The sequence below is a fragment of the Triticum aestivum genome, chromosome 4D, assembly GCF_018294505.1.
Source record: "Triticum aestivum cultivar Chinese Spring chromosome 4D, IWGSC CS RefSeq v2.1, whole genome shotgun sequence".
Classification (NCBI taxonomy): Eukaryota; Viridiplantae; Streptophyta; class Magnoliopsida; order Poales; family Poaceae; genus Triticum; species Triticum aestivum.
The window spans coordinates 399,900,416-399,922,346 of NC_057805.1; the positions used below are offsets into that span (position 1 = coordinate 399,900,416).

Below are 21,931 nucleotides of genomic sequence, written 5' to 3' on the forward strand. Positions count from 1 at the left end.
TTCATAAGCAGTAGTTTAGAAATGGAACAACAAGAGGAGTAAGTTGTTTCAAATTCAACATTCAACAGTCTGCGGGCCCACAAGTGTAGTATAGTGACCACTGATTTCCATTCTACCAAAGGTTCAATTCGAACAAGATTACAATTTACAAATACATTCTGGAGAAGAACTTAGGAACTTAATCTCGTTGGCCTTGCCCGTGTGGTTCCACTTCTTCTGTCTTTGGAGCTGGACATGGAAACTACTGCTGTGGTCTTTGGCCATGGCTGTGTTGTCAATCTCGGTGATGAAGGGGACAAGCTTCTGCCACTGCCTGTCACGCCTTCTCGATGGTTCTGCATGACTCTAGATGCTCTTGGCGATACAGCTTGTACATCGCCCGCTTTAGGGGTCGCTACAGATCGGGATAACTCGCTGAATGATGCACGGCGAGGCAACCTAGTCGGAGCTGATGCGCCCTGCTGCATATCAGGCTGAGAAGCTGGCACTGCTCTGCTGAATCTGGGACCGGCGAGCGGCGATCTTCCCGGAGATGAAGGCGGCGTCACGCTGTGTTTTTGCCCTCGAGGCGAGGAAGAAGAAGCTATGTGAAACCCTGAGCTAGGACGAGATGTCTTCACCCCAGGGAGCGAAGTCGTAGTCCTAATCTTTCCCGGGGAAGAAGGAACGGCCGGTGCTGCAGAGATTGCCGGCGACGACATGGATTTCTTCAGAGTGCTTGTTCGACGAGGGGCCTCTACAACCGGTGATTCTTGTTTTGGCGCTCTACTACTCCTCAGTTTTTCAGAGGAATGGACGACCGGTTTCTTGGCTTTCTCCATGGGATCGCCGCTGGATTCGCCGGCTTCTTGGCTTCGCTCTCGGCCTAGAGGACTTGGTGCAAAGGATGGAGATGCTTGCCGGGTCAAAACTATTTGTTTGACCTCTGGCCTTGTGGCACTGCCACTTGCTTGTTGCTGTGAGCTATGCTTCAGGTGTTCTTTGGAAAGGTTTGAAGAAGCTCTTATTGCCTGAGCTGCTGATCCTTGCTTGAGCCTGCTCGGAACCTCATGTTGTTTGTGAGATGGACCTGTCTTTGATTGAGATGTGCTGTTATTGGAAGAATTATAAGCTGCAACAAGTGCTCCCTTCTGCGAGCCTACTCTAACCAGCGTCTTTGATGTTGCAGGCTTCTTGTCATCTGCTCCGGTGTCTGCTGGTCTCCTCGTTTTCTTCCTGATGATGGGAACTGCTGGGATAATTGCAGCTTGTTTCTGCCTGGTTTTCCGCATGGGCTGGGGTGTAACCCTCTGGCCACCTTCTTGCATTGGAATTAGTCCTTTATCACTTCTGTTTTCTTGGATATCTGTTGCCATCTCTTCATTTACATGTCTTGTTGTGGGAACGATTGGTGCCATAGAACTGCTGCTTCCAGCTTCCAGTAGATAGCTTGTTTCCCCAGTAACATCAACTCCATCTCCATGGATAAACTCGGCCTCATCGTCAGTGCTAATGTTTCCCTTGTCATCTGAACCGTTACTTGCGTTGTCTGCCGACCCGGTTTCACCGTCCTCTCCTTTTTCTGCTGAACTGTTACTTGCGCTATCTGATGATCGAGTTTCACCGTGCTCTGTGTTAGTGCTTGGCTCCTGACAGTGATCTTGCCGTGAAGTTTCACCGTGCGATTCACTATCATCTTGGTCAAAATCTGAATCCTCGATCAGTATCTCGTCAAAGTCATAGAACTCATCTGCGTTCCCTATGGAGGAAAGCTCACTCTCGTCATGGCTTTCATCTGTGTCTGACAGCTCCACTTCTGAGAAGAACACCTGGTACATGAATTCGCAAATTTTCATTACGCGAACACTTGTAAACTGTATCAGTTCAAGGGAGCCACAGGCGTTGAGGAGAGAATGTATACCTCAATCTTGAAGTCCTCCTGAAATTTCTCCTTGTTGCAGTTCCATGGCAGATCAATGTCCTCGAGAGTGAAAAACGTCATGTTGGACTGTAGAAAGCAAGTGCTGAACATGACGCTGAACATGATCTGCTCGTGGCCTTCATTACCCACATGGATGCACTCGATAACAACATCGCCTTGTATCTGACACCCAATGTCAGCCTTGATCACCGTGCTTTCTGCCTGTAATTAAGACAAATATCCAAGGTAGAAGAGAGCATTACCAAATCACCATTCATGAGACCATTATTTGAGAGCATCCACGGAGCTGACAGGTTTCATCACCTGCTTATAGTTCTTGAACTGTTGCTTGATCCTTGGTGTGCTAAACAGAACCTCCGTCGAAGAAACATCGGCCGATGGCTCACGCGGCTCGCCGTGGACACGAACAACCGGCCTACATCCGCCGCTGCCGTCGAAATCCGGGACAGCTCTCAGTATCAGGCAGTCCAGGACGAAGGACTGCTGCTTCATGCCCATGAGTGCCCCCTTGTCCCTGAGCCTCGTCACATACTGCAGGTACCTCAGATGAGTCGGCCTCGGGTCGAGCACCGAGCAGGCACTCAGTAGCTCCACCGGCGCCCTCCCATACACCGCGTCCAGCGTCGTCCGCTCCGGCGCGGCCTCCTCGATGTACACCAGCAAGCTGGCCATGGCGAACGCGAGGGCAGGCCACGCCGCGCCGTCGCCGTCGCAGTGCATGAGCAGGATGTTGCGCTGGTGGCCGGACACCAGCCAGTCCACGCACGAGCCGAGGAACGCGCGGATCTTCGGGAGGGGCAGCGACGGGCAGCCGCCGTACCGGGACGGGTAGTCGGCGACGACGGCGGCGGCGCCGTGCCCGAGGAGGGAGTGGACGGCGTCGGCTCCGGTCGGCGCCGCGGCGAAGTTGACGACCATGAGCGAGGCGTGCGGGTTGCCGGCCTTGAGCTGGATGATGGTGCTGGTCAGGTAGTCCTTGTGCGCACCCTCGTCGAGGGCCCCGATCGACAGGCAGGAGTTGAACACTGTTCAAAGGAACTCCGGATCAGTTTTAGTTCAGCCAGCCGTGTTGTGATCCCTCGTCTCAGAAAAAAAAGCCATATTATGATGCATGGTACGTACCGAAGACCCGCTCGGAGACGTGCGACAGTCCATCCATGGCCTTCCGGGCGAAGAGCTTCCGCAGCAGCGCCATGGCCGAATGCCTGAATGAATGTACCTGAGGGAAAGAGAGAGGGAGAGGGGAGAGATGAGTTGACATGGATCTGAAGGGGGAGGAAGGAAAGCTACGTGCGGGGATGGATGCTTGGAGCGCGCGGCGACAACTTCTCATGAGCTGCGTTCGCTCCGCGTATCACGTGAAGTGGTCGTGGAGACGACCTGGACGTTCACCTTGGCGGCCGGCCGGCCGGCTCACGAAGCGCGAGTTTTGAAAACAAAAAGCTTTTCCTGTTGTTTACTTTACCGGTTGGTTTTTCGTTTCCTTTTTTTTCTGCTAAATATTTTTCAAAAAATGAAACAAAGAAATGTTTACATTTTTTTAAACGCAAAATGCAAAAAAACAAATGTTCAAATTGTTTTGGAAAAAGAAAAATGTGAAAAACATAATATTTCTAAAGATATTCGCAGAATTTGGAAAATAATAAAATACTAAAAAATTTCGAACATTTTAAAAAAGTTAGCGTTTAATATTTTTCATATTACTAGCACAGATTATATTTTTCCAAAAATATTCACAATTTAAAGAAAGCACTTTTCTCATAGAGCGTTCTATAATATTTTCAATTTTTAAAATAATTAGTTCCCATGTTTTTAGAAAACTAAACGAAAAAACGACTTGAAAGCTAAAAACCCTAGAAAAAACAGACTTTATTTAGCTACAGAAAAAAAAATTCATTCAGAGTCCCTTGAGTTCTGCGTCAATGGGCCGGCCTAGTCGGGGGTCACTAAGCGCAATAAGCATCACATATAAGTTCCCCGCACTAAGACATTTCCAAAATACAAGATGAACTTTTAAATAAACAACGAACATCTTTCGGATGCACACCAAACATACTTTTTGTTACGGGGTGATTATTTTCAAATGCACGATGAACTGTCTCTAAAAAAAGATAAAGTTTTTTTTGTAAACATGATGAACACATTGAAATACACAATAGGAATCTTTTGAAAATACAATGGATATGTTTTTAAAACATGATGAAAATTTTAAAATATATCGAACATTTTTCAAGTACATGATCAACATATTAAAAATACAACAATTTTTTAAACACTATGCACATGTTTCTAATAAATTATGAAAAACAACCAAAAGGAGAAAATAAAGACAAATGAAATAAACAAGAAACTACAATTAAGAAGTGTTCAACTCATATTACAATGATATTCTATTTAAAAAAAATTTATGATGTAATTAAAAAGAAAAGAAAAGAAAAGAAACATGGAAACACAAAGTAAAAAAAAAAGGTAAAAATAAAAACCACACTAATAACCAGATTAAAAAACCTTACAAAGAAGTGCCAAAACCAAGCCTTCTTAGATGAACTACTACGTATTTGTTTCGCTGAGACTCTCCGTGTGTTGGTAGGAGGGCACTTTAATATTATAGGGCGTCAAGAGGTAAAAACAATGATAATTTTGATCATAGATGACCTTTTATTTTATTGCTATTATCAAGAATTGAACTTAAGAGAAATTGTTCTCACAAGTCTACAATACACTTGGGCAAATAATCTTCCCACACCCACATATGAGAAGCCTAATAGAATTCTTATAGGTGCTAAGTGGGAGCAAAAATGTCAGGTGTTAAAGTTTGTCCACTCCAGCATGGAGTCTCTGATCACATGACGCTCATGTTGGATTCAGGGACAGCGACTCATGTTGGGAATAAGAATGTCTTCTCTTTTGAACTTTCTTGGTTTCAACAGAAGAGTTTCGTTGATTTGTGGCTATTGAATGGGCAAAGGAAAATGATGGGCGCACACATGTCAAAAGGTGGCAGAATAAGATCTGACACCTTCGAAAGTTTCTCAAAGGTTGGGCAAAACATGTGCGCTCTCATTAACACCTTGGACACTAAAACAGAGAGCGATCACCTCACCCCAGCAGAATACACTACAAAAAAAGAGTGGCGGATGAGCCTCATGCGAAAGTTATGAATGAGGTTCTCTCAAGAAAAAAAACTATGAGTGAGGAGGAAATAAAAACGGCTTCAATGTGCGAAAGTATGACATGTCCGGAAATGGTATAGTAATATTATTTATTTTTATCTCATTGTGAGTGATAAACAATGTAAAAGAAAATTTCAAGCTCAAGCAGGATGACTGGAAAATTGGTGTTGCGTGCCAACTACAAAAATACATTACAATTTTTTTTATAAAATCCTTTTAGCTCACCAGTCTCTGAGTATATCCAATTGGATGAAGATATGAGAGGTGATATCCCTGAGTTGTCGAGGGAGGAGAGGGCCATCCTAACATCTTCTTTCACTGAGAAATAAGTATGTGATGCAATGTCTCGGATGGAACACAATAAAGTGCTTGGACCAGACGGTTCCCGGCTAATTTTTAGCAGAAATTGTGGCCAATCATAAAAGGAAATTTTATGCCTATGCTTGCTAGCTTATAGAGTGTGAATAAGCCCTTCGAAAAAAATATTTTTTAGGTATCACCACTCCGCTCCCTAGAAATGAAGAGGCTATCAGAATTCAGCAGTTCCGTTCAATTTGTTTACTCAAACAATATGAGTTTCAAAATATTCACCAAAGCTGCAATAAATTCGGTTACTGTGATCTGATACGTCTCCAACGTATCTATAATTTTTGTTTGTTCCATGTTGTTATATTATCAATCTTGGATGTTTTATAATTATTTTATAGTCATTTTATATCATTGTTTGGTACTAACCTATTGACATAGTGCCAAGTGTCAGTTGTTGTTTTCTGCATGTTTTTTACATCGCAGGAAATCAATATCAGACGGAGTCCAAATGCAACGAAACTTCACGGAGATTTTTTTGGACCAGAAGACACATAATGGGCCCTGGCTGCGCCTGGGGGGTGCTTCGAGGAGAGCACTGTTGGGGAACGTAGTATTTCAAAAAAAAATCCTACGACCACGCAAGATCTATCTAGGAGAAGCATAGCAACGAGCGGGGAGAGTGTGTCCACGTACCCTCGTAGACCGAAAGCGGAAGCATTTAGTAACGCGGTTGATGTAGTCGAACGTATTCACGATCCAACCGATCCAAGTACCGAACGTACGGCACCTCCGTGTTCAGCACACGTTCAGCATGATGACGTCCCTCGAGCTCTTGGTCCAGTTGAGGACGAGGGAGAGTTCCGCCAGCACGACGGTGTGGCGACGGTGTGATGAAGTTATCGGTGCAGGGCTTCGCCTAAGCACTACGACGATATGACCGAGGTGTTAAACTGTGGAGGGGAGCACCGCACACGGCTAAGAGATTGTCTGTTGTGCCTTTGGGATGCCCCCCTCCCACGTATATAAAGGAGGGGGGAGGAGGCTGACCAAGGGGGGCGCGCGCCATAGGGGAGTCCAACTAGGATTCCCAATCCTAGTTGGAGTCCCCTTCCTTTTCCAAGAGGGGGAGAGAGGGAAGGAGGAAGAGAGGGAGAAGGAAAGAGGGGGGCGCGGCCCCCTCCCTAGTCCAATTCGGACTTGCCGTGGGGGGGGGGGGCACGGCCTCCCCTTGTGGCCCTTCTCTCCTTTCCACTAAAGCCCATTAAGGCCCAATACTTCTTCGGGGGGTTCCGGTAATCTCCCGGTACTCCGAAAAATATCTGAATCACTCCGGAACCATTCCGGTGTCCGAATATAACCTTCCAATATATCGGTCTTTACCTCTCAACCATTTCAAGACTCCTCGTCATGTCCGTGATCTCATCCGGGACTCTGAACAAACTTCGGTCATCAAATCACATAACTCATAATACAAATCGTCATCGAACGTTAAGCGTGCGGACCCTACGGGTTCGAGAACTATGTAGACATGACCGAGACACATCTCCGGTCAATAACCAATAGCGGAACCTGGATGCTCATATTGGCTCCTACATATTCTACGAAGATCTTTACCGGTCAAACCGCATAACAACATACGTTGTTCCCTTTGTCATCGGTATGTTACTTGCCCGAGATTCGATCGTAGGTATCCTTATACCTAGTTCAATCTCGTTACCGGCAAGTCTCTTTACTCGTTCTGTAATGCATCATCCTGCAACTAACTCATTAGTCACATTGCTTGCAAGGCTTATAGTGATGTGGATTACCGAGAGGGCCCAGAGATACCCACCTCTCCGATACACGGAGTGACAAATCCTAATCTCGATCTATGCCAACTCAACAAACACCTTCGGAGACACCTGTAGAGCATCTTTATAATCACCCAGTTACGTTGTGACGTTTGAGAGCACACAAGGTGTTCCTCCAGTATTCGGGAGTTGCATAATATCATAGTCAGAGGAACACGTATAAGTCATGAAGAAAGCAATTGCAATAAAACTAAATGATCATTATGCTAAGCTAACGGATGGGTCTTGTCCATCACATCATTCTCTAATGATGTGATCCCGTTCATAAATGACAACACATGTCTATGGTTAGGAAACTTAACCATCTTTGATTAACGAGTTAGTCAAGTAGAGGCATACTAGGGGAACTTTGTTTGTCTATGTATTCACACATGTACTAAGTTTCCAGTTAATACAATTCTAGCATGAATAATAAACATTTATCATGATATAAGGAAATATAAATAACAACTTTATTATTGCCTCTAGGGCATATTTCCTTCAGTCTCCCACTTGCACTAGAGTCAATAATCTCGATTACATAGTAATGATTCTAACACCCATGGAGTCTTGGTGTTGATCATGTTTTGCTCGTGGAAGAGGCTTAGTCAACGGGTCTGCAACTTTCAGATCGGTATGTATTTTGCAAATATCTATGTCTCCCTCCTTGACTTGACCGCAGATGGAATTGAAGCGTCTCTTGATGTGTTTGGTTCTCTTATGAAATCTGGATTCCTTCGCCAAGGCTATTGCTCAAGTATTGTCACAAAAGATTTTCATTGGACCCGATGCACTAGGTATTACACCTAGATTAGATATGAACTCCTTCATCCAGACTCCTTCATTTGCTGCTTCCGAAGCAGCTATGTACTCCGCTTCACACGTAGATCCCGCCACGACGCTTTGCTTGGAACTGCACCAACTGACAGCTCCACCATTCTATATAAATACGTATCCGGTTTGTGACTTAGAGTCATCCGGATCAGTGTCAAAGTTTGCATCAACGTAACCATTTACGACGAGCTCTTTGTCACCTTCATAAACGAGAAACACATCCTTAGTCCTTTTCAGGTATTTCAGGATGTTCTTGACCGCTGTCCAGTGATCCACTCCTGGATTACTTTGGTACCTCCCTGCTAAACTAATAGCAAGGCACACACCAGGTCTGGTACACAGCATTGCATACATGATAGAACCTATGGCTGAAGCATAGGGAATGACTTTCATTTTCTCTCTATCTTCTGCAGTGGTCGAGCATTGAGCCTGACTCAACTTCACACCTTGTAACACACGCACGAACCCTTTCTTTGACTGATCCATTTTGAACTTCTTCAAAACTTTATCAAGGTATGTGCTTTGTGAAAGTCGAATTAAGCATCTTGATCTATCTCTATAGATCTTGATGCCCAATATATAAGCAGCTTCACCGAGGTCTTTCACTGAAAAATTCTTATTCAAGTATCCTTTTATGCTATCCAGAAATTCCGTATCATTTCCAATCAATAATATGTCATCCACATATAATATCAGAAATCCTACAGAGCTCACACTCACTTTCTTGTAAATACAGGCTTCTCCAAAAGTCTATATAAAACCATATGCTTTGATCACACTATCAAAACGCATATTCCAACTCCGAGAGGCTTGCACCAGTCCATAAATGGATCGTTGGAGCTTGCACACTTTGTTAGCACCTTTTGGATCGACAAAACCTTCTGGTTGCATCATATACAACTCTTCTTTAAGATATCCATTAAGGAATGCAGTTTTGACATCCATTTGCCAGATTTCATAATCATAAAATGCGGCAATTGCTAACATGATTTGGACAGGCTTAAGCATCGCTACGGGTGAGAAGGTCTCATCGTAGTCAACTCCTTGAACTTGTCGAAAACCTTTCGCAACAAGTCAAGCTTTGTAGACAATAACATTACCATCAGCGTCAGTCTTCTTCTTGAAGATCCATTTATTCTCTATGGCTTGCCGATCATCGGGCAAGTCAACCAAAGTCCACACTTTGTTCTCATACATGGATCCCATCTCAGATTTCATGGCCTCAAGCAATTTCGCGGAATCTGGGCTCATCATTGCTTACTCATAGTTCACAGGTTCATCATGGTCAAGTAACATGACCTCCAGAACAGGATTACCGTACCACTCTAGTGCAGATCGTACTCCGTATGACCTACGAGGTCCGGTAGTCACTTGATCTAAAGTTTCATGATCATCATCATTAGCTTCCTCACTAATTGGCGTAGGAATCACTAGAACTGATTTCTGTGATGAACTACTTTCCAATTCAGGAGCAGGTAAAATAACCTCATCAAGTTCTACTTTCCTCCCACTCACTTTTTTCGAGAGAAACTCCTTCTCTAGAAAGGATCCATTCTTAGCAACAAAAATCTTGCCTTCGGATCTGTGATAGATGAAGGAAATATGCCCTAGAGGCAATAATAAAGTTATTATTTATTTCCTGATATCATGATAAATGTTTATTATTCATGCTAGAATTGTATTAACCAGAAACATAATAATTGTGTGAATACATAGACAAACAGAGTGTCACTAGTATGCCTCTACTTGACTAGCTCGTTAATCAAAGATGGTTATGTTTCCTGGCCATGGACATGAGTTGTCATTTGATTAACGGGATCACATCATTAGGAGAATGATGTGATTGACTTGACCCATTCCGTTAGCTTAGCACTTGATCGTTTAGTATTCTGCTATTGCTTTCTTCATGACTTATACATGTTCCTATGACTATGAGATTATGCAACTCCCATTTACCGGAGGAACTCTTTGTGTGCTACCAAACGTCACAACGTAACTGGGTGATTATAAAGGTGCTCTACAGGTGTCTCCGAAGGTACTTGTTGGGTTGGCGTATTTCGAGATTATGATTTGTCACTCCGATTGTCGAAGAGGTATCTCTGGGCCCTCTCGGTAATGCACATCACTATAAGCCTTGCAAGCATTGTGACTAATGAGTTAGTTGCAAGATGATGTATTACGAAACGAGTAAAGAGACTTGCCGGTAATGAGATTGAACTAGGTATTGAGATACCGACGATCAAATCTCGGGCAAGTAACATACCGATGACAAAGGGAACAACGTATGTTGTTATGCGGTTTGACCGATAAAGATCTTCGTAGAATAGGTAGGAGCCAATATGAGCATCCAGGTTCCGCTATTGGTTATTGACCGGAGACGTGTATCGGTCATGTCTACATAGTTCTCGAACCCGTAGGGTCCGCACGCTTAAAGTTCGATGACGGTTATATTATGAGTTTATGTGTTTTGATGTACCGAAGGTAGTTCGGAGTCCTGGATGTGTTCACAGACATGACGAGGAGTCTCGAAATGGTCGAGACGTAAAGATCGATATATTGGACAACTATATTTGGATACCGGAATGGTTCCGGGTGAGATCGGGATAATACCGGAGCACCGGGAGGTTATCGGAACCCCCCGGGAGGTATATGGGCCTTAATGGGCTTTAGTGGAAAGGAGCAAGGGAGGGGGCGCGCCCCCCAAGCCCAATCCGAATTGGGAAGGGGGCCGGGCCCCCTTTCCTTCCTCCCTCCTTCCTCTTCCTTCCCTCTCCCTCTCCAAATAGGAAAAGGAGGAGTCCTACTCCCGGTGGGAGTAGGACTCCCCCCTTGGGCGCGCCTCCTCCCCTTGGCCGGCCCTCTCCTCCCCCCTTTATATACGGAGGAGAGGGGCACCCCATAGACACAACAATTGATCTCTTGGATCTTTTAGCCGTGTGCGGTGCCCCTCTCCACCATAGTCCACATCGATAATATCGTAGCGGTGCTTAGGCGAAGCCCTGCGTCGGTAGAACATCATCATCGTCACCATACCGTTGTGCTGACGGAACTCTCCCTCAAAGCTCGGCTGGATCGGAGTTTGAGGGACGTCAGCGAGTTGAATGTGTGCAGAACTCAGAGGTGCCGTGCGTTCGGTACTTGATCGGTCGGACCGTGAAGACGTATGACTACATCAACCGCGTTGTGCTAACGCTTCCGCTTTCGGTCTACGAGGGTACGTGGACACACTCTCCCCTCTCGTTGCTATGCATCACCATGATCCTGTGTGTTCGTAGGATTTTTTTTGAAATTACTACGTTCCCCAACAGTGGCATCCGAGCCTGGTTTTATGCGTAGATGTTATATGCACGAGTAGAACACAAGTGAGTTGTAGGCGATACAAGTCATACTGCTTACCAGCATGTCATACTTTGGTTCGGCGGTATTGTTGGATGAAGCGGCCCGGACCGACATTACGCGTACGCTTACGCGAGACTGGTTCTACCGACGTGCTTTGCACACAGGTGGCTGGCGGGTGTCAGTTTCTCCAACTTTAGTTGAACCGAGTGTGGCTACGCCCGGTCCTTGAGAAGGTTAAAACAACACTAACTTGACGAACTATCGTTGTGGTTTTGATGCGTAGGTAAGAATGGTTCTTGCTTAGCCCGTAGCAGCCACGTAAAACTTGCAACAACAAAGTAGAGGACGTCTAACTTGTTTTTGCAGGGCATGTTGTGATGTGATATGGTCAAGGCATGATGCTAAATTTTATTGTATGAGATGATCATGTTTTGTAACCGAGTTATCGGCAACTGGCAGGAGCCATATGGTTGTCGCTTTATTGTATGCAATGCAATCGCCCTGTAATGCTTTACTTTATCACTAAGCAGTAGCGATAGTCGTAGAAGCATAAGTTGGCGAGATGACAACGATGCTACGATGGAGATCAAGGTGTCGCGCCGGTGACGATGGTGATCATGACGGTGCTTCGGAGATGGAGATCACAAGCACAAGATGATGATGGCCATATCATATCACTTATATTGATTGCATGTGATGTTTATCTTTTATGCATCTTATCTTGCTTTGATTGACGGTAGCATTATAAGATGATCTCTCACTAAATTTCAAGATAAAAGTGTTCTCCCTGAGTATGCACCGTTGCGAAAGTTCTTCGTGCTGAGACACCACGTGATGATCGGGTGTGATAGGCTTTATGTTCAAATACAACGGGTGCAAAATAGTTGCACACACAGAATACTCAGGTTAAACTTGACGAGCCTAGCATATGCAGGTATGGCCTCGGAACACTAAGACCGAAAGGTCGAGCGTGAATCATATAGTAGATATGATCAACATAGTGATGTTCACTATTGAAACTACTCCATCTCACGTGATGATCAGACATGGTTTAGTTGATTTGGATCACGTGATCACTTAGATGATTAGAGGGATGTCTATCTAAGTGGGAGTTCTTAAGCAATATGATTAATTGAACTTAAATTTATCATGAACTTAGTACCTGATAGTATTTTGCTTGTCTATGTTGATTGTAGATAGATGGCCCGTGCTGTTGTTCCGTTGAATTTTAATGCGTTCCTTGAGAAAGCAAAGTTGAAAGATGATGGTAGCAATTACGCGGACTGGGTCCATAACTTGAGGATTATCCTCATTGCTGCACAGAAGAATTACGTCCTGGAAGCACCGCTAGGTGCCAGACCTGCTGCAGGAGCAACACCAGATGTTATGAACGTCTGGCAGAGCAAAACTGATGACTACTCGATAGTTCAGTGTGCCATGCTTTACGGCTTAGAACCGGGACTTCAACGACGTTTTGAACGTCATGGAGCATATGAGATGTTCCAGGAGTTGAAGTTAATATTTGAAGCAAATGCCCGGATTGAGAGATATGAAGTCTCCAATAAGTTCTATAGCTGCAAGATGGAGGAGAATAGTTCTGTCAGTGAGCATATACTCAGAATGTCTGGGTATAACAATCACTTGATTCAACTGGGAGTTAATCTTCCGGATGATAGCGTCATTGACAGAATTCTTCAATCACTGCCACCAAGCTACAAGAGCTTCGTGATGAACTATAACATGCAAGGGATGGATAAGACGATTCCCGAGCTCTTCGCAATGCTAAAGGCTGCGGAGGTAGAAATCAAAAAGGAGCATCAAGTGTTGATGGTCAACAAGACCCTCAGTTTCAAGAAAAAGGGCAAAGGGAAGAAGAAGGGGAACTTCAAGCAGAACAGCAAGCAAGTTGCTGCTCAGGAGAAGAAACCCAAGTCTGGACCTAAGCCTGAGACTGAGTGCTTGTACTGCAAATAGACTGGTCACTGGAAGTGGAACTGCCCCAAGTATTTGGCGGATAAGAAGGATGGCAAGGTGAACAAAGGTATATGTGATATACATGTTATTGATGTGCACCTTACTAATGCTCGCAGTAGCACCTGGGTATTTGATACTGGTTCCGTTGCTAATATTTGCAACTCGAAACAGGGACTACGGATTAAGCGAAGATTGGCTAAGGACGAGGTGACGATGCGTGTGGGAAATGGTTCCAAAGTCGATGTGATCGCGGTCGGCATGCTACCTCTACATCTACCTTCGGGATTAGTCTTAGACCTGAATAATTGTTATTTGGTGCCAGCATTGAGCATGAACATTATATCTGGATCTTGTTTGATGCGAGACGGTTATTCATTTAAATCAGAGAATAATGGTTGTTCTATTTATATGAGTAATATCTTTTATGGTCATGAACCCTTGAAGAGTGGTCTATTTTTGTTGAATCTTGATAGTAGTGATACACATATTCATAATATTGAAGCCAAAAGATGCAGAGTTGATAATGATAGTGCAACTTATTTGTGGCACTGCCGTTTAGGTCATATTGGTGTAAAGCGCATGAAGAAACTCCATACCGATGGACTTTTGGAACGACTTGATTATGAATCACTTGGTACTTGCGAACCGTGCCTCATGGGCAAGATGACTAAAACTTCGTTCTCCGGAACTATGGAGCGAGCAACGGATTTTTTGGAAATCATACATACAGATGTATGTGGTCCGATGAATGTTGAGGCTCACGGCGGGTATCGTTAGTTTCTCACCTTCACAGATGATTTAAGCAGATATGGGTATATCTACTTAATGAAACATAAGTCTGAAACATTTGAAAAGTTCAAAGAATTTCAGCGTGAAGTGGAAAATCATCGTAAAAAGAAAATAAAGTTTCTATGATCTGATCGTGGAGGAGAATATTTGAGTTACGAGTCTGGTCTACCTTTGAAAGAATGCGGAATAGTTTCGCAACTCACGCCACCCGGAACACCACAGCGTAATGGTGTGTCCGAACGTCGTAATCGTACTTTACTAGATATGGTGCGATCTATGATGTCTCTTACTGATCTACCGCTATCATTTTGGGGTTATGCTTTAGAGACGGCTGCATTCACGTTAAATAGGGCACCATCAAAATCCGTTGAGACGACGCCTTATGAACTGTGGTTTGGCAAGAAACCAAAGTTGTCGTTTCTTAAAGTTTGGGGCTGCGATGCTTATGTGAAAAAGCTTCAACTTGATAAGCTCGAACCCAAATCGGAGAAATGTGTCTTCATAGGATACCCAAAAGAAACTGTTGGGTACACCTTCTATCACAGATCTGAAGGCAAGACTTTTGTTGCTAAATTTGGATCCTTTTTAGAGAAGGAGTTTCCCTCGAAAGAAGTGAGTGGGAGGAAAGTAGAACTTGATGAGGTAATTGTACCTGCTCCCTTGTTGGAAAGTAGTTCATCACAGAAACTGGTTCCTGTGACACCTACACCAATTAGTGAGGAAGTTAATGATATTGATCATGAAGCTTCAGATCAAGTTACTACCGAACCTCGTAGGTCAACCAGAGTGAGATCAGCACCAGAGTGGTACAGTAATCCTGTTCTGGAGGTTATGTTGCTAGACCATGACGAACCTACGAACTATTTAGAAGCGATGGTGAGCCCAGATTCCGCGAAATGGCTTGAGGCCATGAAATCTGAGATGGGATCCATGTATGAGAACAAAGTGTGGACTTTGGTTCACTTTCCCAATGATTGGCAAGCCATTGAGAATAAATGGATCTTCAAGAAGAAGACTGACACTGACGGTAATGTTACTGTCTACAAAGCTCGACTTGTTGCAAAAGGTTTTCGACAAGTTCAAGGGATTGACTACGATGAGACTTTCTCACCCGTAGCGATGCTTAAGTCTGTCCGAATCATGTTAGCAATTGCCGCATTTTATGATTATGAAATTTGGCAAATGGATGTCAAAACTGCATTCCTGAATGGATTTCTGGAAGAAGAGTTGTATATGATGCAACCGGAAGGTTTTGTCGATCCAAAGGGAGCTAACAAAGTGTGCAAGCTCCAGCGATCCATTTATGGACTGGTGCAAGCCTCTCGGAGTTGGAATAAACGTTTTGATAGTGTGATCAAAGCATATGGTTTTATACAGACTTTTGGAGAAGCTTGTATTTACAAGAAAGCGAGTGGGAGCTCTATAGCATTTCTAATATTATATGTGGATGGCATATTATTGATTGGAAATGATATAGAATTTCTGGATAGCATAAAAGGATATTTGAATAAGAGTTTTTCAATGAAGGACATCGGTGAAGCTGCTTATATATTGGGCATCAAGATCTATAGAGATAGATCAAGACGCTTAATTGGACTTTCACAAAGCACATACCTTGACAAAGTTTTGAAGAAGTTCAAAATGGATCAAGCAAAGAAAGGGTTCTTGCCTGTGTTACAAGGTGTGAAATTGAGTCAGACTCAATGCCCGACCACTGTAGAAGATAGAGAGAAAATAAAAGATGTCCCCTATGCTTCAGCCATAGGCTCTATCATGTATGCAATGCTGTGTACCAGACCTGATGTGTGCCTTGCTATAAGTTTAGCAGGGAGGTATGTCGTGGAATTGTCACGGCAGATGTCCTCGTGCAAGGACTTAGTCGTGGAGCCATCGCAGCTAGGAAGCTTAAAGGGGTTAAACGGGACAAGGAACACGAGGTTTATACTGGTTCGGCCCCTTACAGTGAAGGTAAAAGCCTATGTCCAGTTGAGGTGGTATTGATTAGGGTTTCGACGGCCAGGAGCTAAACCGTCCTGCCTGGTTATCGATTTTGTCTTACTTGTCCTGAACCGCCGCTAGGTCGTCCCTTTATATAGAGAGGTTGACGCCCCGCGGCTCTCAGAGTCCCGGCCGGCTTATAACAGTATCCGGCTCGGACTCTTATCTATTCTTGCTTTACACTACAAGTTTCACCATAATGGCGGTTGTCACTACGGGCCTTAAGCCATCTCCGGGTCTTTAAGCCCATTATTGACCCGCCGTCTTCAAGTTTGGTACTGGGCTTCGCGTGATGACCATTATGACGTAACCCGGCCCCTCCTGGGCGGGTGACTCTAATGGTTATATCCTCAACATTAGGCCCCAGATTGATTTGAACCGGTTCATGTCAATCTTCCATCCCTTTGAGAGAAAATCTTCCGGCTTATTTTTATGCGAAGGTTATAACCCGCCGTGACATCATCTTCTGGATTCCTGGTGACCCGCCATGACGTCATCTTCCATTAAGTTCATTTTTTTATTCTGTCATATCCCAACGGATCTTATCTTTAATGGCCATCCCAAAAATCGAGGCGCTTCTGTAGTGAGATAATCACGCCTTGGCCTCCTCGTTTCTCGCGCCCACTTATTAGCCGCACCTTATAAATAGGCCCGGCCCATAAGCCTTCATTTACTTATCTCCTCCCTCGTCTTCCTCCTCTGACACCCGAAAGCTCGAGCTCCGCCGCCGCCGCCGCTCCGCTGGTCTTCGTCAACCTCGACCGCTGCATCACCCTGACCGGTCCAGAGAAACGGCGGCAACCCCCGCATCTCTTTCCGCACAAGTAAGTTCTTGCCACTCCATAGAGTAGATCCGCATTAGGGTTCTTGTCGTTCTCCCCTGTTCTTCGCAGTTCATCGCCATTTCTTCACAGTTTTTCCTACACGGCCCCCTTGGATCCAGAAACCATATAGAACTCGTGCGGTTGTGGTTTCGCACCCATTTTCAACAGTCGCATGTCCCCTTTACTTGCAAAGAGATCTCCTTAGAGCTCATGAACTTCTCTGTATCAACTTCTAGGTCTAGAAATTTTTTCTTTCTAGCCGATCGTTTGATCCAAAATAATTACTGCGATCTGTGAAACTTGTTTGTGCCATACTTAGTCAAAAATTGCATCTGTTAGCTATGGCGGCTCATACCTCCGGCTTAAAAGAGGCCATGCGCTGTGAAATTTCCGGCTCATTTATGATAGAGTTTTAAACAACTTGAATTACTCATGATGCCCACAGCGGCTTAGATAACCCGACACAATTAGCCATATGTCATTAGACCCCCTCATAAGCCACCATCTTAAATACTGAACTGTAAACTTCCTCCGGCTTATATTTGAACCGGACATTTCCTTTTGTCATAGGCTTTCATCTTTCACAATGCCGCCCAAGGCTCCCAAGGCACCCATTACGTGCAACTGGATGAGATCCAATGTTACTGATGACACCTTAGCTGATTTCGTGAAGACGGGTTACCTGCCAAAAAAGGAGGTCATGTCCTATCGTGCCCCTGACCCGTCCGAAGAAAGGCCTCAACCAAGAGACGGAGAGGTTGTGATATTTGCTGATCACATGAGCCGGGGCTTTGCACCTCCCGGCTCAAAATTCTTTAGAGATGTTCTGAACTTCTTCGATCTGCGACCACAAGACATAGGACCCAATTCCGTGTCAAACATTTGCAACTTTCAAGTGTTCTGCAAAGTATACCTTGGGGAAGAACCCAGCCTACTGCTCTTTAGGGAGCTGTTTTATCTGAACCGCCAGAACGAGTGTGCCAACGGGCCTAGCTTGGAACTTGGAGGAATTTCAATCCAACGACGGAGAGATTGCCTCTTTCCCTACGCTGAACCGCCAAGCCACCCGAAGGACTGGAACCAGACATGGTTCTACTGCCAGGATACTTCTCCGGCTGATAAGAACCCTCTGCCCGGCTTTCGCGCCCTGCGTCTGGAGCCAAATCACCCCCTGCCAGACAAACTATCTCAAGCTGAGCGTCAACCATTGATCCCCACCATCAACAAGATTAAGGCTCTCCTGGGAAATGGCCTCAACGGCATTGATCTGGTCCGGGTCTGGATTTCTTGGCGGGTGATTCCCTTGAGCCGCCGCCCCGGCTTAATGTGTGATTATACGGGCCGGAAGGATGACCCTCTGCGGCACAGCCCCAATGACTTACCTGAGGACGTCGTTGACGACATGACCAAATCCCTCCTGAACGAGAGCTTGGCAGACTGTGGGAGGACAGGCTTAAACCCCTTCTGCAAAGCTAACCCGGCTCCGGCGGTAAGCCACTGTCCTGAGCACCTTGCTTTCCCTTTTAATAGTTTTCATCTGAACCTTAAGAAATCTTTGTTGTATTTTTCAGGCTAATGATAAGTTCTGGAAGGTCAAGTATGATCATGAGGCGGCTAAAAAAGCCAGGAAGGCTAAGAAAGCCGCTAGGAGAGCCGCTCCCCGCAAGAAGGGGAGTAAACCTAGCGCTTCAGACCTGCTTCATCTGGAGGACACCTCCGAGTCAGAGGTAACCCTTCATTCTTATGCTCTTCTCTTGTTATTTTGTTGTTTTTAACCACCTTATCGACATTGATTATCAGCAGGAGGACACCGGAGCGAGTAACCCGGTGATTGAAGAGGTAACTATACTTTCCTCCGACTCGGAGCCCTTGCCAAGGCTGAAAGTCCGAAGAGTAACCCGGAAAGTAAGATTTTCCCATCCTTTAGCTTATCAAGATCCTCAATTTCTTTTGAAGCAGCAGATTCATGAGAGCCGGAGACAAACCCGGGCCAATAAGGATGCAGACCTCTCCTCCGGCTTACCTGAAGCATCAAGGAAGCGCCGGACCGAGGTTATCTCCAACTTATATCCTCTTCATCCTTTGGCGGGCATCACACGTCAACCACTCACCTCTTCTGATCCAAATTATCAGGAAACTTCACCTTCCTCCGGTGACTCCATGCAATCTAACTTGCCGGCTTTCAAGACTGCACCCGGGTAATGACGATCATCTTATTTGGTGCTTTATCTTACTCATGTTTTTGCACTAACCTTTTGACTTTCAGCGCACAAGCAAAGCTCAGCAAGAGGGCAAAGAAGAGTCACCCGGTCGAAGAGCCGGTCTTGACTGACCCGGAGGCTTCTGCTCATGAGCCGCCGTCTGCCTCAGCCCCTGAAACCACCGCTCCAACTGACGAGCAAGTCATAGAGGGTTCTAATAACCCGGAGATCCCCAGCCCAGCTCAACCGGTCGATGACCCGGACGGAGTTTGTCGAGCCGGGGAGACCCACTGTGCTGGCTAAATGCTCTGCCAAGGAAGAGCTGCTAGAGCGCCGCAGGGCCAGGCTGGATATCACCAACCATGCTAACTTGAGCATTGGAGATATCGTCTCCGGCTATATTAATCAGGTGCACAACAGCCGGGACCTGGAGATTGACATGGTAAAGCAGATACAACAAAAATCTGAGGTACAACTCTCTTGCTTACTCCATAGTCATCCTTACCATGCTAGCCCCCAAGTCTATTACTTATGATAGAATACGTTGTAGACTTAACTTCCGGCTTACCTTCATGAACCGGCAATTACCAATAGAATCTTTCAGCATACATTAGCCCCCAAGTGCCAAGTGTCTTTGCTTGCAAAGTGCTTGGGACTTTAATGTTGCATAATAATCACTCACACTGTAACCCGGAATTTGTACAGGCTGCCTGCAAGAAATTTGAATCTGAAATCTCTGAGCTGAAGAACCGCCTGAAGACTCAGGAAACTGAGACCCGGAAGGCCAATGCCAAATTTGAGTTCAGTGTTGCTGCACAGGAAAAACTGAAGAAGAAATTTGAAACAGAAAGAAAGACTTGGGCCGAGGAGAGAACTGCCTTGCTCAGCCGGGCCGAACAAGCAGAGGCTGCTCTGACTGAGAGAACCGCCGAACTCTCCGGCTTAAAATGCCATGTGTCATAGATGGTCTCCGCAATCTTCGGTGAGTCATTCTGCCAACCTTTAACAAGCTTACATTCTTTATGTCCTATAAGTCCCACCATTGCCATTCAGCTCACCTGACTTTGTTAAACAGGTCCCAGAAGCTCCAACCTTAATCAGAATGTTCTGACCAAGTTGAAGGCCGTGTACACCTTGGTGGAGCAACTCTACACCGGGTCACAGCGTGCTTTAGCCGTTGTGGCCCTGTCCAATGAGGTTCCGACTCACCTGGCGGACGTACTCAGGCGGCTTGCCGTTCTTCCTCAGCGCTTCCAAGAGCTAAGACGGGCCTCTGCAAGAGCCGGAGCTATAGCTGCTCTGAGCCGGGCCAAGGCTTTCCTCCCGGAGCTAGACCCGGCCGACATCGCTCTTGGATACCCCAGTCTGAAGGAAGACGGGACCCCCTTCGATCAGAAAGACTTCGCCGCTTGTGTGAAAAGCGTGCGCCCGGTGGCTACCATGATCGGGAACGACACAGATCTTACCAAGTATCAGCCGGGCTACGACGCGGAAAATCAGAGGATCCCAACTCCACGCTATGAAGCAGTCAGCCTGATCCCGCCGACTCGTAGGTACACCTTCGCCCCAGAAGTTGACCCGGCCGGGTTAATTGATGATGAGGCTCAATTTGAAGCTTTGAGAGGCATTGACTGGAAATCATCAACCTTCCAGGTCATGGGAACAGCCGGAGGAGCGGAGAGGGATGAGCCGGAAGCTTCGACCCAACAAGCACCTTGATTGTTTAGGCGGCTCATGGGTACACTTCAAAACAATGCCTCACCTTTTGGACTCGGGGAGTCTTGTAATACAGTAGGACAAATACTTAATTTTGTCATGCCATCATGCACGTGTTGAATGCTTAACTCCATTGAAGCTGCTTCTTTATATCCCTCCGGGTTATGTTCGACCATCTACTCTCCTTAAGTTAAAGAGCTATCTTTAATCTTCCTGCATAGAAAACAAATCACAAGTCTCTGGGCGGCTTACCGCACTGGGAGTCATATACTTTATATATAACTCGGAATATGAACTAAAGTCACCAAAGACTGGCCCTTAAATTATATCCGCGATGTAACCATAATAGCGTACTTACCAGCCTTCAAGCATACTTCCGGTTTATGTAACCCGAATAACGAGGTTGAGAATTCAACTCCGGTTCACCAGCATCGATAATGCTTATTATGTACTATCAACATTGTTAATCAAAGTTAAGCCGGCGGAGCAAGAACCGCCCTTGCACACTGTTGATATTATCAAAACAACTTGCAAACCAAAAGAGCAAAACTTAAGGGCTTCCAGTTCGAATACGACCAGAGAACCGTCCAAAGGGGTTAAGCTAAGATTCGAATGCGATCATATAGCCCCTAGTGGCTTTGGCGTTGCCGATCAAGAGGGTACCGACAGCTATGTTCTCTTTGGTTCGAATACGACCTATGTTTGAACAGGAAGCCCCCAAATGACCTTGAGAGTTGTTTAACGACGCTGATTCGAATACGATCCACGTCGGTCGGTTCCCAAAGGGGGTTGAACTATGATTCAAATATGATCAAGAAAAACTCCCCAATGAGCTTGGCGATTTGCCAATCAAGTAGGTATCGACAACTATGTTCTCTTTGGTTCGAATACGACCTATGTTTGAACAGGAAGCCCCCAGGTGATTATATTGTTTACGGCTAGATTCGAATACGGTCATAAGCCGGATCCACCTCCAAGTGACCATGTGATGTTGTAATGGAAATAACACGTTTACCTTTGGAGG

The 21,931-nt window shown here is 45.4% G+C and overlaps 1 protein-coding gene across 1 annotated transcript; it reads right to left on the minus strand.

Annotated features, from left to right (window-relative positions):
• Positions 1 to 170: 170 nt before the first annotated feature.
• Positions 171 to 3,116, minus strand: LOC123100123 (formin-like protein 18). Its single transcript, XM_044522101.1, has 5 exons — positions 3,044 to 3,116; positions 2,731 to 2,946; positions 2,225 to 2,625; positions 1,901 to 2,122; positions 171 to 1,808 (listed from the first exon to the last, which is right to left on the minus strand). Exons 1-5 carry the CDS (start codon positions 3,114 to 3,116, stop codon positions 171 to 173), a joined length of 2,550 nt encoding a protein of 849 aa, XP_044378036.1.
• Between the last annotated feature and the right edge of the window lie 18,815 nt (positions 3,117 to 21,931).